We start from the raw sequence: 16360 nt of genomic DNA, 5'->3' as shown, positions 1-16360 counted from the left end.
TGATTTTTATTCATGTGTGTGTGTATGTGTGTGTGTGCATGAGTACAGTACCCGCCAAGGCCACAAGAGGGCATCTGATCCTCTGGAGCTGGAGTTCCCGGCGGCTGTGAACCATGTGACATGGGTCTTCTGGAAGGACAGGGAGTGCTCATCCAGCTCCAAGCATGGTTAAACTTGATTCCCAACCTGAGACGGAGATATAGTCTGGACATGTCCGTGACGTCATTTCCACAGTTGTAACAAAAAATTCTGTACCCTGAATGTGGGAGGCACCATCCCATGGGCTGGGGTCCCAGACTGAACGCCAAGGTGAGAGCAAGAGCAACGGCAGCAATTCCCTTCTCTTTGCTTTCGACTGCAGAACCAAAGCGGCCAGCTGCCTCCTTCTCCCCAGTGCTGTACCGCACTCCCAACGCGTGAGCCGAAGGGCACCGAGGCCTCAGTGGTTATGAGCACCCGCTGCGCCTACAGAGGCTTGCGTTCCCTTCCCAGCACCCACAGAGCGGCTCACAACCATCTTTAACTCCAGATCCAGGAGATTCCTAGACTCTCTTGGGTTGGCAAAATACATGTGACCATTGTAGAGAAGAGTGAGGGAGGGCCACAGGGGCACACAGTCAGACAAAACACATTTCAAAGAAATCTACTAAGAAATTAAGTAAAAAGTTTAATGAAAGGATTTAGGGAGATGAGTCACGTACAGCTTGGAGAACCACGTTGATGTGCAGTTCTATAAGCCTAGAACACGTTAGCCGTTAAGTCACTGACTTAAACTGTCACGCCGCATGCTATTGAGGATTTGGTCCCGGGGAGCCCTCCTTTCTTGGGGTTCTACACACATACCCAGCCTTGAACCTTCGACTTAGGAAACTGTACGCCTCTGGAGTTTTGAGTCATCAGGAACTTGATGCAGATCTCCCCCTAGACCTCTTTGGATGGTCCGTGGGAAGTCTGCCAATCTGCCCATCTAAAGCTGTCCACGCGAGGAGGCCAGGTCCAGCGCACGCCCTCGGCCCGGCTTCCCCAGGGAGAGCGAGCGTGGGAGCGAAGACACAGTGCGACTCCCTGACCCTCCCACGATCTCTTTCCTTCCTGGCCGGACGGACGCACTTCCGGCGGATGTGGGGGCGGGGGCTCGGCCCCGGAAACGGAAGTGAGCGGCGTGGTCGGCTGACTGGAGCAGGGTAGAAAGGAGGCGTCCGCAAAGCTGTTTCCGAGATGGTGAGTGAGCGCGGACGGCCGCGATGGCGGTGGGCATCCGTGGCGCGGTCACGGTCACGGCTGCGCGCTCCCGGAGGGTGCCTGCCGTGGCCATGGCTCGAGCTGCGCGCTCCCGGAGGGTGCGTGCCGTGGCCGGGACCCGAGCTGCGCGCTCCGGGAGGATGCTGGTTCCCGCAGGACCGCGCGCTTAGGGCCCCGGGGCCTCCTTCTGTAGCCAGGGCGGACGCACAGGGCATCTCTAAAAGCCATCCTTGTGTGGGTATTGGGACACCGCCACGCCCCATCTCCCTGGGGGTCTGAGGCTTACTGCCCCCAAGCTCTGTCCACGACCGCAGGTTGCGTTTATACAACTCAGCCTCGGTTTACGAACATCTCCCCTGTGCCATGTGTAGGCGTGCAGGTAACCATGTTGTTGCACCCGTTTTGTCCCTGCAGTGACTGGCTGGACTTCCCCATTCCGCCCTCTGGCCTCTCCTCCTTACCCACTTTCTGTTTCTCTTTGAGCAGACTCCTGAGTCACCATGACACAGACTTGACAGGAGCACGTTTTGCAGTTCATCTGCCCACGGCCAGAAAATGTGTGTTGGCAAATACCGCTGACCACTGTACAGGAGTGTGAGAAACACTCGGGAATGCGAGTGCCTTTAGGTCTTTGTAGACTTTACTTTTACCTGACACTCTATTAGAACTTTAAAGAGCCCCGTGTTTTACAGAAAGACATTGGAGAGGCGCTAACAGCGTTTCTAGGGTTCAGAATTCGTCTTTTGTGTGTAGGGAAACTTTCCGTTGTAGGGTTTCCTTAGCATTGGGAAAGCTCTAATCATGCCGGCCTAGTCCTGGAAGTCTGTGCTTGGCTGGCTGTCACAGAGGTGACAGTCCACGCAAGATGGCAGGATGGCTTCCTATGGGAAGGAACAGTGCAGGCTGGTGAATTGCAGACTGAGGCCCTGGGGGCTCCCCTTCTCAGATGTTAGTAAGGCATAGAAGGGGTCTTAGCAGTCAGTGTTGGCCTTCAGGTGTGTTTTAGGGGAGCTTTGCTGTGCAGAGTTGGAAAATTGGTGGGGCTCAAGCAAAACCCAGGGGTTGCCGTCAAGTTAACTGCCAAAAAGCTGCTTTCTCACAACAGTTCAGGATAGACTAGGATTACAGACCAAGTTGTACACAGGCTTGCTTGCATTTATTTTGACGCGAGCGGTTAGTGGTGTTAGCTGTGGCGTGACAGTGTCGTTCCAAAGGCGCTGTCGTTAACTTTTTGCACTATCTCAGCTAGCTGCATTTATTTTCACTTCTAGAAACAACCCTTGTCCCTTCTCTAGGCTCCTAAGATCTCGTTCCCTGGGTGTCTGCTGTTATTCCATGTCTTTTATTGCTGTTCTTAGATCTGTCTGTGAGGCTTGGCGTTCCCCTGTATTCTGTCCTCCGCCTTTTCATTGTGGTAAACGCTACAACTGAAGGGAGGGTCCATCCGGGTGATCATACCATAGACCTTCCAGGATTGTCAACGTTTGGGTAAAATTCATGGCCTTTTATATAGATGACTGTCCGTCTCTGAGTCTTTTTTTTTTTTCCTTTTATCTTTTATTATTATTTTTTTTTATTAATTTATTCTTGTTACATCTCAATGTCCGTCTCTGAGTCTTACCACTTTATTAGTATGTTGGTTGAGGTTTAGATGTGGAACCAGGCACTGTGCCCTGCGTGCTGGCTACGGTAGAACAGAAGGCTCTCTGTGTATGTAGCCCACGGCCTTCCCCGTCTCTGGGCTTTCACTCACGCTGGCTTTGTGCTGCAGGACTCCAGAGGCCTTGGGTCACAGCTGAAGGACAGTATTCCAGTCACAGAGCTCTCGGCGAGTGGGCCTTTTGAGAGTCACGATCTTCTCCGGAAAGGGTATGTCGGGGCCTTGTGCCTGTGCCACCCATGGGTTCTTTTCAAGGTGCTCTTTGAGGATGGCTGTAAATGTATTTGATCTGGTCTGTAGGGAGGTAAATGCTCAGCTAGAGGCCTACCTGGTCCTTGCAGTGGGGGAAGCATCTTAGCAGCGTGCAGGCAGGCGTGCACGCAGAAGGACCACCTCCTGGTGCAGGACATCATGTAGGGTGATCGCAGGGTGCGGGGGCTGATACCGGGGCTTGAACCTGGGATGTCGTATCGTGGGAGGCAAGCACTCCTCCACTGAGCTACAGCCTTAGCCCTTGATACATTCTGAGTCCTGCTGCTCGTAACGCAGAGTCATGGGCCTCCTCACGCAGCTCACTGCTGGGAGACATTAGAGTGATTGACGCTGGACCGCAAGTGTGACTTGAGATCAGGTCCCCAGCACTCATAATAGAAGCGAGTCCAGCCTTGCCAGTTGATGGTCTCTGGGTTCAGTGAGAGGCCCTGCCTCAAAGTACAGAAGGTGGAGAGCAGCAGAGCAAGCGCCTAATGCTAGCTTGTGGGCTACATGTGCACCGCGCGCACAGGAATCAAAGCTTCTATACAGAGCAGGACTGAGGCAGCGTGCACAGGGCCCGCACAGATCTAAGCCAGATGGGTCCCAGAGCTAGGGCAGGAAGTGGGCACAAGCCCCCATCCCTCACCAAGAAGCATCTTGCAAAGGAAAATTAGTTTTCTTCATTGGAACCCAACACTTAAGGTTAGGTCCTCATGCCATGGACAGCCAACACAAAACAAGCTCGATGGTAACTGTAAAGGTTTCGTTTGTTTGCTTCTTTTTAAAAATATTTTTATTGTTGTTGTTTTATTTTGGTTTTTTGAGACAGGGTTTCTCTGTGTAGCCTTGCCTGTCCTGGACTCACTTGTAGACCAGGCTGGCCTTGAGCTCACAAAGATCCACCTGCCTCTGCCTCCCAAGTGCTGGGATTAAAGGCGTGCACAACCACCACCAGGCTTTTATTTTATTTTTACATATACATTTATATTATTACACATGTATACAATAAATTACTTTACAGCAAGAAGAATCATGAAACAATCAGGAATTATATAAATGTTACATTCTTACTGTTTTGACTATTTGTATTTGGCAGCCTTGAAGAAAACATCTTTCCTATCTTGGTGTATCTAAAAGTCTGAATGTAAATCAATATCTATCATATCTCATCTATCTAGACCTAAAAACATCTTAATCCCAAAACACCTAAGCTTAATTGTAAAACTAAACGACCTGGTGGTCTTCAACCCCGTCAGAGACTTTAGAAGGAATAAAGTTAATTATCTGAGTAAACAGGAAGTACAAGTTAGCAATTTCCAAAAAAGGAAAATGACAAGAGATAGTTTGCTGCCTGGACAGTCACCGAAAACTCTCGTAACATTGGAGTATCATCTTCAGCCTTCTGGCCCAATATATCTGACAGACATATTTGTGAGGCAGAACTATTGAGGACTTGCTTAGCCTGTCTTGGCCAGGTTTGGCCATCGACGCTGCCTGCATCCACACTTGCCCATTTTTAGGTAGAATTCTCTCTGTGACAGAAACGAGGTCATTTTGCCCACATTTGAAGCCATCTCCATAAGGAAGTTCTTTGATGCTCATCATCCTCTGTGAGGTAGGCTGGGTATTGCCAGGAGTTAACCTGTCTTGTTCTCACAGAATCTTTAGACTAGTAAAAACATCTTTAAATGCTATATTCTGTAGGTCTCTAAAGTTTTTGAAGATCATAAATTTGGTTTTTTGAGACAGGGTTTCTTTGTAGCCGTGGCTGTCCTGGACTCGCTTTGTAGACCAGGCTGGCCTCGAACTCACAGTGATCAGTGATCCGCCTGCCTCTGCTTCCTGAGTGCTGGGATTACAGGCGTGTACCATCACACCTGGCTTATTTGGCTCTTTTTTTTTTTTTTTTTTTTTTTTTGCTTGTTTGTTTTGTCCTATTCTGGCTTGTTTGCCTTTATTATTAGTTGCCTGTTTCTTTTCTAACAAGAAGGAAAAGGTGTAGTTTTGGCTGGGCCTGGGAAGAGGGGGTGGGGGGTGAGGGATAGTGGTCAGAACACAGAGTATGAAATAAATCTATATTTAATTAAAAAAAGAAAAGGAAAGGGGGGTGAGGCATGATGTGTTGTGGCCACCTGGTTTGGGGTCCCCGTGTTGTCATCTATGACTGGGGCTAACAGTGCAGATCTGACGGTGAGGAGTAAGGGAGTCACATCTGAGAACACGTCAGTGGTGCCTGGTCTCACCGATCACCAAGTAGTGGCTGCTGCTGTTTCTCTTCTCCAGCTCCCTCCCCGATGTGCCCTCTTCTGTCACTTGCTTCCAGTAGTCTGTGCTTGGCACGCCACTCTTCTGTTCGGGCATACAAACTCAGTACGGCTTTTGGTAACTACACCTTACGTGTATTTGCGTCTTAGTTTAAAACGCTGGCTCTTCCTGCAGTAGGATGGCGTTCTGGTGCGGAGTCTAGGCACAGACATAAACCCTTTTGGATTTGTAGTAAAAAAGACACAGGATGTTGCCTCTTGAATTAGAGGCATAATTTGATTCATAGTAGAATTAGTAGGCTGAGGGCTGCAGAGATGGCTCAGCAGTTCAGAGCACTTGTTCTTACCGAGGACACTGGTTCAGTTTCCAGCACCACATGTGGCTCACAGCCACCTGTAATTCCTGGCCTCTGTGGGAACCAGGCGTACAACAGACATACTCACAGACAAAATATAGACAATAGAAGCAAATAAATCCTTAAAGGGAATTAATAGACTAGCCGCCAACCAAGTCCTGGTGAGTCTCCCTGCCCCCCCCCCCCCACCACCATTCATGAAATGTTGCTTCTTTTCTTCCCGGTTAGCCAGTACCTGCATAGGAGGGCTGGTTTTGTGGCCCCCCTCCCTCCCTGGTGGTGATCTGTCCACACAGATTCTCGGGGATTGGCTGTTGCAGGGTTTCTAGGGCTGTTGAGCCCTCAGACCCTGGCTTAGACAGTACTTAGCATGACAGTGACCAGTGGCCTGGTACTGGCTTGGGTCCCTGGAGCGTGTGGTGTGACCTATCTTTATAGAAGAGCCTTAGATACTCTGTCCCAGGGACAGCATCCCAGCCAAGTGGCAGCGACAATAAACGCATGCTTAGGGAGCTCTTCTAAAAATAGTCTCATCCGTTTGTTCATTCATTCATTCATTTTTGAGGTAGAGTTTCTGTGTGTAGCCCTGGCTGGCCTGGAACTTTGTAGACTACACTGACCTTCCTCAGATGCTGGCATTAAAACGTTTACCACCATGCCCGGCCAATTTAAAATATTTTATTGGAAGGTTTAGGGGCTGGAGAGATGGCTCAGTGATTAAGAGCACCAGCTGCTCTTCTAGGACCTGGGTTTGATTCCCAGCACCCCACAGGGCACCTCATAGCTGTCTGTATCCAGTCTTGGGACTCTGGTGCCTCTGGCTTCTGAGGCAGCACACACTGGTGATGCAAAGACAGACACACCGGCAAAGCATCCATGCACATACTAAATACATTTTAAAAGATTTAAATTTGCTGGGCGTGGTCATGCATGCCTTTAATCCCAGAACTCAGGAGGCGGGGGGGGGGGGGGGGGGGGGGGGGGGGGGGGGATGGCTGTGAATTCAAGGCCAGCCTGGTCTACAAAGTGAGTCTAGGACAGCCAAGGCTGCACCGAGAAACCCTGTTTCAAAACCAAAAAATATTTAAATTTACATGAGAACCCATGAAAGACATCAAAATAAAAATGAAACTCAGTGGAAGTAGTTAAGTGGTTAAAATGTGTAAAAATGCATACCACGGCTTTTCAGTGGCATCACTGTCAATTATAGATAGACGGCATGAGTTAGTGCCCATCTAGGGACTGAAATCTTGAGGGAATGGCACTGTGTAACAGGTGAGTTCACAGTCCTGTAGTCGTACCCACTTTCTCTGCTCCTGTGCTGTTGAGTACCATCAAGATGAGAACAGTGCTCTTACTTCCAGAGAACCCACTCGAGCACCGCTGTTGCACAGTCATATCTTGAGGTGTTGCTGGGGACAGCGCCCCAGGCTTGCTAAACACGTGCTCGCCCAACTGAGCCCCACCATGTTACACGTGCAGCTTTGAGCTGGGGTGGCGAGTGACGTGGAGCCCTGTTACATACTCGGGTTTTTCCCTCTAGGTTTTCTTGTGTGAAGAATGAACTTTTGCCCAGTCACCCTCTTGAATTATCAGAAAAAAACGTGAGTATGTCACCATCTTTCTTTTTCTCCTCTGCTAGGAAACCAGAAGTAGACGTGGGCACCTAGAGACGGACAGCCACGTTTACAGACATTGGGGTACCATTGCTGGGGGAGAGGGGAGACAGGCCAGTCCTGGCGCTCACTGGCTGGCTTCCCTGAGTCTGTGGGCTCCAGGTTCCTTGAGAGACCCTGTCTCAAAAAATAAGGTGGGGAACTATTGGGCGTTGATCTCTGGCCTCAGTGTGCAGGCACACATGTGCACGAACACATATGCACACCGCACATACACGCGCCACACACAGATACGTGGTATAAAGGTTATCACGAGTGCACTTTTATCAGTTATAGACATTAACTCCTGGCCGCCGCATTGTCAACGTTGCTCTTTAAGAACAGCGTGGGTCTGTGTGTACGAAGCTTTAGGTTAGAGTTGCTCTGTCTTCTGTAGTTCCAGCTCAACCAAGACAAGATGAACTTTTCCACCCTGAGGAACATCCAGGGGCTGTTTGCTCCCCTGAAGCTACAGATGGAGTTCAAGGCGGTGCAGCAGGTGAGTCAGCCTCCCGCCTGTGCTCACGTGCCCCTGGCAGCTGCTCACAGGTTACTTCCCTGACAGCTTGGTCTGCCTCCCCTGTAGCACGTGACCTCGGCTTCTCGCGAAGTCTTGGTGGCATAGACGAAGTGTCTGAAAACAACGTAGCTATGTGCATTTGTGCCTCTCCGCCCTCTGTGGGCTACAGTGCATGCATGGTTGCTGAACTTGTTGCTAGGTCTGTGCACGTGTCCTCTGCCTGTGTCTGGGTCCCACTGCATCGCACCTCTTCAGGCACAGCTCCCTGTTGCCAACAGTCCTGTCTGTAGAAGACAACTTTCTTACCTCTGCTGGCTTTGCTCAGCAGTAGCAGTCACATATGTTCAAACCCGTCTTACAGTTTTATCAATTCCTAGCTGGCTGAATTGTTTGGGGATAGGGTCTCTCCTTGTATCTCTGACTGGCGTGGAACTTGCTTTGTAGCACATGGCTGGCCTTGACTCCCAGGGGTCTGCCTGCCTGGGCCTACTCTGTGCAGGGGTTAGAGGTGTGTGCCACCACGCCTCGCTTGCCCGCTGTCTCCTCGCTTGTCTGCGTCTACAGGCTCAGCTGCTGGAGCCCGTCGGCTCCTTTGTCTGTGCTGTGCTTCCTGCTCCTCTGAGCCAGTGTCTTCTGCCTCCCAGCATGTGTGTGTGTGAGGGGGGCGTTGCTCTTGAGCAATGCAGACATTTTACTTGGACACTGTATGTAGGATTTGACGTGCAAAGCTCCTCCTTTTCTCCATGATTTTTGTGGGTCTGCACACCATGTCCCCTTCCTCTCTGAGGCCTGTTCCCAGCTGTTGGGAGTCCTTGATCTGTTGGTGCCGTCTTTGTTCTTGCCTTGCCTTTCCCACCTGTCTGTCTTGGCTACCTAGGCTGTTGACTTTCAGTAATTCTCATGACCTGTTTTTCTGGTTGGAAGGCCCGCGGGCGTCTCGCATTTCACGTAGGCCATGCACAATAACTTGTTATTCCTCCCGTCCTTGTGGTTAAATAGGTTTCTGCCTAAGGCAGACATTGGAGCAGTAGCCGTGGTTGTTTCCCTCAGTGCCTTGTCCGCCCCAACTTCCAGAAGTCTGGTCCCTTCCAGATCTTCCTGATTCTTGCCCGCTACCCCATAACCCCTGCTCACCACCCAGAGCGCGTCAAAACAGCTCGGCGTCTGGCTTCCTGCTTTGGACTTTTATGTGTTTGTTTCCTGATACTATGGGGTCTTTTCTCTGGCCTAGCTAGACCTGAGTCTCGCAGTCGTGCTGTGAGTGCCACTGACTTCACAGGCCTGTGGTGCTGGAAACTGCCGGAAGTTACGTCCTTGCAAGTATAAAGCTCTAAGATGGCTTTAAAGTGGCTGGAGTCTGAGTGTGGGCTGACTGCCGTATCTAAGAGCCCAAGAGTAACAGTCTGAAGGTGCTTGAGGGTTATTTAGTCTTATTCTGTGTGTGGGGCCTTGTGTGTATGTCTAAACCCTGTATGTAGTGATCACACTGACCTGGGTTCTGAGCCTCTGTGCAGGTGCTGGAAACTTAGCCTGGTTCTCCGAGAGGAGCAGCCCGTGCTGTCGGCCCTGAGCCAGCCGTCTCTCCATTATTGAAATGGAGATCAGTGTCCGAAGATGGTGCTTGGCACAGAGCCCTGGCTTCCCTTGCTTTCCCTTCCCATCTCTGCCTTGGTTTAAGTCACACACTTCTGGGGCTGGAGGGATGGCTCAGTGGTTAAGCACTGACTGCTCTTCCAGAGGACCTGAGTTCAGTTCCCAGCAACCACAAGGTGGCTCACAGCCATCTATAATGTGACATGATGCCCTCTTCTGGTGTGTAGGTGTACATGCAGGCAGAGCACTGTATACGTAATAAATAAATAAATCTTAAAAAAAAAAAAATCACACACCGCTATAAGATGGATGCCTGAGTGTAAATACCATGTCAAACCTTCGCTCAGCTGGCTGCTTGTTTTCCTGTTCCCTTCCTGGTGTTTGACAAGCCCCGCCCACTCCTGACGCTCTTCACGGCTGTCTGTGATTTAACTGCCTCCCAGACCCTTTGCCCTCTTCTCCATTTATAAGTTCCTGTTTCTCTTTCTTCCTCTTTCTTCTCTCTTCTCCACAATTTCTTTTTTGTTTGTTTGTTTGTTTGTTTTAAAGGGCAGCTAGAGAAGTGTCTTTCTCACATCATAAAGACTAAATAACATTATAAGCTGTCGGCCACTGAGAAGCGTGTGTTCCCTCTGGAGGGTGCTGAGGGCCAGTCGCCCTGCACCTGCCTCTGCGGTGATGGCGATGCGGCTGTTTGCAGCGCCGGCAGCTTTCATACAATGATCTGCAGCAAGACTGAAAACTAAGTTTGGCCATACCCTGTCTGTTTCTGGCCTTTCAGGCGGTAATGTGCACAAAGCTGTGCAACTGGTTCTGTGATGCTTCTGCCTGCTCAGCCTGTGTGTCCTCCAACCCCCGTGCTTACCCGTCCACACCTGCCCAGTGAAGACAAAGAGGTCGCATTGGCTAGGGTTGGTTAGTGGTTGAACTGCAGGCAGATGTGGCGGGTTAGTTAGTGGTAGGAAACCCAGGCAGACATGGCAGGTTATTAAGTTAGTAAAAGTTAACTGTTAACAAGTCAACACTCTTTAGAACTTGGTCTGTATCTGAAATGCGGGGGATTCCAGTTTTACTTAGCTTTGTAAATTTTTCAAACAGTGAAAACCATGGAATCACAGCGTGTAGTCTGCCACCCCCTGGACTTTTCTAAACGTGCCCTTTCCATTTCCCCTCAAGGTTCAGCGTCTTCCATTTCTTCCGAGCTCAAACCTCTCACTGGACATTTTAAGGGGCAATGATGAGACCATTGGTTTTGAGGATATCCTTAATGGTGAGTGACTTGCCACCTATGGACCGCTGTGGTAGCAGCCGCAGTCTCTGTCCCTGGGGAGGTCAAGGGAGTCCCTTGTATTTATTCACAGTCTTAAGATAAGATTTAATGGTACCAACTGTAGAGTCAAGGTGGCCTGTTGTTCTGAGATTAATTGTTTCTGCCCGTTTAATGGTCACTGGTTCCACACCCTGCACATGGAAGCTGATGTCAGTTCTGGGGCTGGGCCTGAAGATCCACAGCATCTGTGGGGCTGGTTTCCAGATGAACAACAGTTAGAGTAAAACTTCAAAAGCTGGGCAGGGTGGCACATGTGTTCAGTCCCAGCACTCAGGAGGCAGAGACAGGAGGATCTCTGTGAGTTCGAGGCTAAACTGGTCTATAGATCGAGTTCCAGGACAGGCAAGGCTACACAGAGAAGCTCTTGTCTCTTAGAAAGCCAAAAAAGTTTTGTTTTGTTTTGTTTTGTTTTCCTTTCAAACTTAAGCCACCCTGCCCAGTGCTGAGGCTGCAGGGAGGGGGAGGGGCCTGCCAGACCTGGCCAGGTTCTCCCGGGAATGGTGCTGTGGATCAGTGAGAGCCACACACACTGCACCCTCTGCCTCCGGACCTGGGGAGGGTAGGCAGGTCCCCAGCTGCCCTGGGGAGTGGAGAGACCCAGCAGAACTACGCTGTCATGTTGCTGGTGGACAGAAGGCTAGCGAGCCACTGTCAGGGGACTTTATGAATGCCGGAAGCCCAGTATCCCTGAGCATGCTTTAACCAAAATCTGTACTTAGGTGTAAAAGGGGAGGTGGCGCTTGAGCATTAGTCAGTCACATGGTAAGGCGCTGGAGGAGGCTCTGAATACAAAACAGTGAAGCTTGGATCTGCCTTCACAGTGAGGAGGTGAGCTTTAGACAGGAGAAGACAGGACTGATTGTGAGTAATGTTGGGTCGCAGGGGCCAAGGACCTCCCGAATATGACATATAAGCTGGTTACTCAGCTTCAAGTAGAGGGGAGACTGTGAGGCCAGAGAAACAGTAGCTTGTGGTCCAACAGCTAGGGCTTGTGACGCGGTAGCCTGCTGCAGGTTTATGGATGGCAGAAGACACAGGACCCAGGAGTCCTTGGATAGCAGATGTCCAGATGTCTGTCCACATTCTGTTGGTCTCTGAGCTGCACTTCCTGCTGTGTGAAGAGAGGGTTAAGCGTTGCATGTGTGAGTGGTATAACTCATGCCAGCAGGGACTCTGTGTCCAGGGCTCCTTGGCCTTAAATCAGGCATGGAAGCTGCATGTTGTGGCATCTCTGCCTTCTGGGACTGCAGTTGGCGTGTGGGAGGCTAAGCAGGCCTTGTCTCAGCACGCAGATGGACACCTGAAGCCCTGAGGTGTAATGATCACAGTCGGGTCACAGGCATCTTCTGTTCTGTATATTGAGCACAGAGGCCATTGTCCGTTGTGCTTTGGTGTAGACTCAGTAGCTCGGTGTAATACTGCTTGTTTTCAGGATTTCAGTGTGTGGGCATTGGCTCCGTGAGTGCGGGGAGCCAGGGAGATACAGCATGGAGTGAGGAGGTTGGGAAGCCGTGCGGGCCACATAAAGCAGACTGGGATGCTCGCTCAGAATGCACCCAAAGCCACTTGGTCATCCTAGGCAGAGCTGATGTGGCGCAGTTCCTATCTCAGGTCACCAGAGGAGCTTGAGGCCATTTTTTCGTGTGTTCATTCTCTGCACCTCTGAGGTCCAAGGTCCCCGGTCCCCGGTTGTGCGAGCTGGTGTCAGCACAGTGAGTCTGCGGTAGTGTTCTTTCGGCGGCATCCCTCGGGTGGGAGCTGTGTGTGTATGGATGGTGCAGCCCAGGGCTTCCATGGCTATCAGAAGTGACCGTGGTATCTCCTGCCCTGGGCTGCACTAATTCACTGCACACTCTTCTTGAGCTCTGTCTTGTGCATCAGCGAGTGACCCGCGGCTGCGGCTGCGGCTGCATGCACCCAACCTGCAGCGTGGCCTCGGGGAGCCAGTGTTGGCAAACTTGGAGCACCAGGACGGTCACACTGGACGTGTCACAGTGCTTCAACCCCGAATTCACTCACTGTAAGCAACTGTGAGTGGAGGAAAGGCTTATCCTGCGCCCTGGCAGCCCCCTGTGCATCTCCTGGCCTGTGGGCTGATGCTGTGTGCTTCCTGTTCTGGTGAGAGTGATGATGCACTCTTAGAGAGCTGGAGGTTTAAAAGAGGAACTGAAGGGTAACTGCCGAGCTTATTCTGTTGTCACAACTTGAAGCAGGCTTGTGGTACTTCCCCAAGCCCACTTTGCATCCCTTAGATGCATGGGCTCGGTCAGTGGGGAGAGGGCAGACACTTGTCCAGGAAGCCTATGTTGCTAGGACTTGTCAAAGCTTCTCAGTGTGTTACCACAGGCCAGCACAGCTTTTCCAGTCTGTGAACCGGGGCCAGGGGCCTTAAGGTATTTGTTCTTGCTTTGGAATTTGGATTTCTGTTTGTGTGTATATGATGGAACAGAAAATGGGAAAGACAAAATGTTTTTGCAACTTAGATTGTTCTCCGTGAGATGGGAAGCATCAGAACCTTGGAAGTTCTTTTTCCTTTTTTCTCAAAGATACATTTACTTTTATGTGCACTGGTGTTTTTGTTTACATACGTCTGCATGAGGAGGGCGTCGGATACCCTGGAACTGGAGTTACAGAGGGTGTGAGCCCCACTTGTGTCCTGGGAACTGAACCTGGGTCCTCTGGAAGAGCAGCCAGCGCTCTTAACTGCTGAGCCATCTCTCCAGCCCCCTGGTCTTTTTCATTTTAAGTCACCTATATTTTGATATGATTGACATGCTATTCCATATTTGGGTGGACAGTTCTGTCTTTTCCAAGTATGGGTAGTTGGGGCCCTTCAAGCAAGATACAGAATTGTTTCACCCCAAGGTCCCTTGGCCCCTTTGCTGTCAGTGCCCCACTCCTGTCGCAGACAGCCAGCTCTTGGTCACACTGTTGCAGAGTCTACCATGAGGACCACAAGTTGACCTTCTGTGTCTGAATAATCATTTACACCACCTGTTTCTTTTTCTTTCCAGATCCATCACAGAGTGAGCTAATGGGCGAGCCGCACTTGATGGTGGAGTACAAGCTGGGCTTGCTGTAATACACGGTGCTGTGCAGGGGCAACAGGAGCGCCATGTGTAGCTGCCTCTGCTCCAGGCTGATGCACACAGCATTGAGTACTGACAAGATCCTTGGTCAAGTGAAGTGCTTGGGTCTTGGGTTTTGGGTTGTGAGTCCGTTGAAAGCCTAGAGGTGGGTTTTAAGCTCTGAGGTTACAGCAAAGCCCAACTATTAAAAATGTGTTTCTTGTAAATGTTAACAAACACCACAGCTTTCTCTCTTCCTATAAATGTAATTTTAAATACCCATTATTAGGGTGTTTTGGTTTTTGTGGGGTGTTTTGTTTGTTTGGTTGGTTGATTTGTTTTGTTTTGAGACCGAGTCTTTCTGGTATCTAGCTCTGGCTGTCCTGGACTCACTCTGTAGACAAGGCTGGTCTTAAGCTCACAGGGATCCTCCTGCCTCTGCCTCCCAAGCGCTGGGACCAAGGGTGTGTGTCACCACACCTTGCTCCTTACTGGTATTGAGCCTGCAGAGTTCCCACAAGTCTCCTTCAGAGTCACATGTGTGACTGGGTTTGGTGGCGGCCCAGGACCGAGGGCCAGATTGGCTCCACTCTGTAGGAAGGTGCATCTCAGAGTTAGAGCCCAGCATTCTTTCAAGTCGAAAGGTTTGAGTCCCGAGTTTGGTCTTTTTTTCTGTGAGAAAGTGGCTCCAGCAGCCCAGGGTGTGTTGATCGAACTGCTGTGCTTGACAGATGTGCTTTGTGGCTTAGATTATCAGGCGACGTTCTGCTGAAGAAAAGTACAGGTCACTTGGTTTTAAGTTACACATCAGGGTACAGAGGTACAGAAATGTTCGTAAGTTCTCAGAGCATTTCTGTCGTACACCCATGAACAAGTCCGTACTACTTCAAGGACTCGATGGCTATTAAAACTGTTGTTCACTTACCTGGGCTATAAAAACTAAATTTGTAGCTGGGTGGTGGAGGCACACGCCTTTAATCCCAGCACTTGGGAGACAGGGGCAGGCGGATCTCTTGTGAGTTCAAGCCCAGGCTGCTCTACAGAGGAAGTTCTAAAACTGCCAGGCCTACACAGAGAAACCCTGTCCAAAAATCAGAACATTAGTAAATGTGTCGTCTTTTACTGGCTCCGAATTATGACAGTTATTGGCCTTTTAGGAACAGCTTTACTCTGAGGTAGCGAGCTGAAGCACTTGGCGACGGCTGCAGGTATTTTGGGTGTCAGCTTTGATCTGAGCTGTCGCTGGCATTCGTTGGGTGGAATGTGAAGGGCATTGGTGGTGCAGGTCTTTAATCCCAGCACTTGGGAGGCAGAGGCAGGTGGATCTTTTTGAGTTCGAGGCCAACCTGGCCTACAAAGTGAGTCCAGGACAGTCAAGACTACACAGAGAAACCCTGTCTTGAACCCTGCCCCCCTCAAAAAACAAAGACAACAGTGCATAGGGTGTTGGCTTGTGGTCAAATGACACAACAAATTCTGTTTCTCAAAGAACATTTAAGTTTATATGTATGGGTGTTTGCCTGCATGTATATCTGTGTACCGTGTCAGAAGAAGGCATCAGATCCTCTGGAGCTGACATTAACAGATGTTTGTGAGCTGCCGTGTAGGTGCTGGGAACTGAACCTGGGTCCTCGGTAGGAGCGTCCAGTGCTCTTTACCACTGAGCCACCTCTGCAGCCCCTTGTTTATAGGTTTAAGATGGTCTTGCTGTGTAGTCCAGGCTGCCCTTGAACCCAGCCCTCCTGCCTCAGCCTTCAATGTGCTGGGGTTCCACGGGCACGATGCCCACCCCTGCATTCTCATACTCATTAAAATTGTAGCCTGTGCATCTCAGGAGAGCAACTAACACATGGTCTAAAGCTGAGAAGCACACTGGCGGTGCCAAAGCTGCAGTCCAGGTGCTGCCCACAGCTGGGAACTTATCTGGGTTCGTTGACATTTGCTAAGGCCTCTGCGTCTTTCCTCCGGGGTGCTTGGGTTCTGCTGCTCTCAAGGTTCATGATCTGACAGGGAAGGGCTCTGTGAACACCGCTCTCCCAGCGCCAGGCGATTACCTAGCAGGCTCTGACAGGCTGCCCTGCAATTCCACCCTATTTTGACTGTCACCTGGGAGTCCGGGCGTCAGGGCTCTGTCCTACAACCTGGCCCCTGATTCCAACTCTGTCATGAGCTGTGCTAGTGACAGGCTGGTTATAGATGGTTTCACGTGTGCACCCCCACCCCACCCCCCAGGTCCGCTGATTTGCAAGCGCAGCTTCCAACCAGGGGAAACACCCTAGCCTGGCCGAAGGGGCTAGGCGCACCAGTCCCTCTTGAGAGACTTCCAGGGAACCCTCAGCTTCCCTTTAGGGGGTGGAGGGTGGGGAGGGAGGACCCCACACTTTGATCACACAGTGGCATTCATAACACTAGGGATA

The 16360-nt window shown here is 50.6% G+C and overlaps 1 protein-coding gene across 1 annotated transcript; it reads left to right on the top strand.

The window, feature by feature from the left end:
- Window positions 1-1313: 1313 nt before the first annotated feature.
- Pomp (proteasome maturation protein) lies at window positions 1314-13982 on the top strand. The gene is made up of 6 exons (XM_051162086.1): window positions 1314-1340; window positions 2936-3111; window positions 7321-7381; window positions 7830-7931; window positions 10722-10815; window positions 13890-13982. Exons 1-6 carry the CDS (start codon window positions 1314-1316, stop codon window positions 13955-13957), a joined length of 528 nt encoding a protein of 175 aa, XP_051018043.1. The 3' UTR covers window positions 13958-13982.
- The last annotated feature ends 2378 nt before the right edge of the window (window positions 13983-16360 follow it).

Source organism: Acomys russatus, chromosome 19 (genome assembly GCF_903995435.1).
Source record: "Acomys russatus chromosome 19, mAcoRus1.1, whole genome shotgun sequence".
Classification (NCBI taxonomy): Eukaryota; Metazoa; Chordata; class Mammalia; order Rodentia; family Muridae; genus Acomys; species Acomys russatus.
Note: the sequence above shows the minus strand (reverse complement) of the source record. Positions and strands in the feature narration are given on the sequence as shown.

Bases quoted from the DNA above. Each gene is read 5' to 3' on its own strand.
- Pomp (XM_051162086.1), top strand. From the start codon at position 1,314: ATGGCTCGAGCTGCGCGCTCCCGGAGG. The intron at 1,341-2,935 runs GTGCGTGCCGTG...TGGCTACGGTAG, and splicing joins GAGCTGCGCGCTCCCGGAGG to AACAGAAGGCTCTCTGTGTA. The intron at 7,382-7,829 runs GTGAGTATGTCA...TGTCTTCTGTAG, and splicing joins TTGAATTATCAGAAAAAAAC to TTCCAGCTCAACCAAGACAA.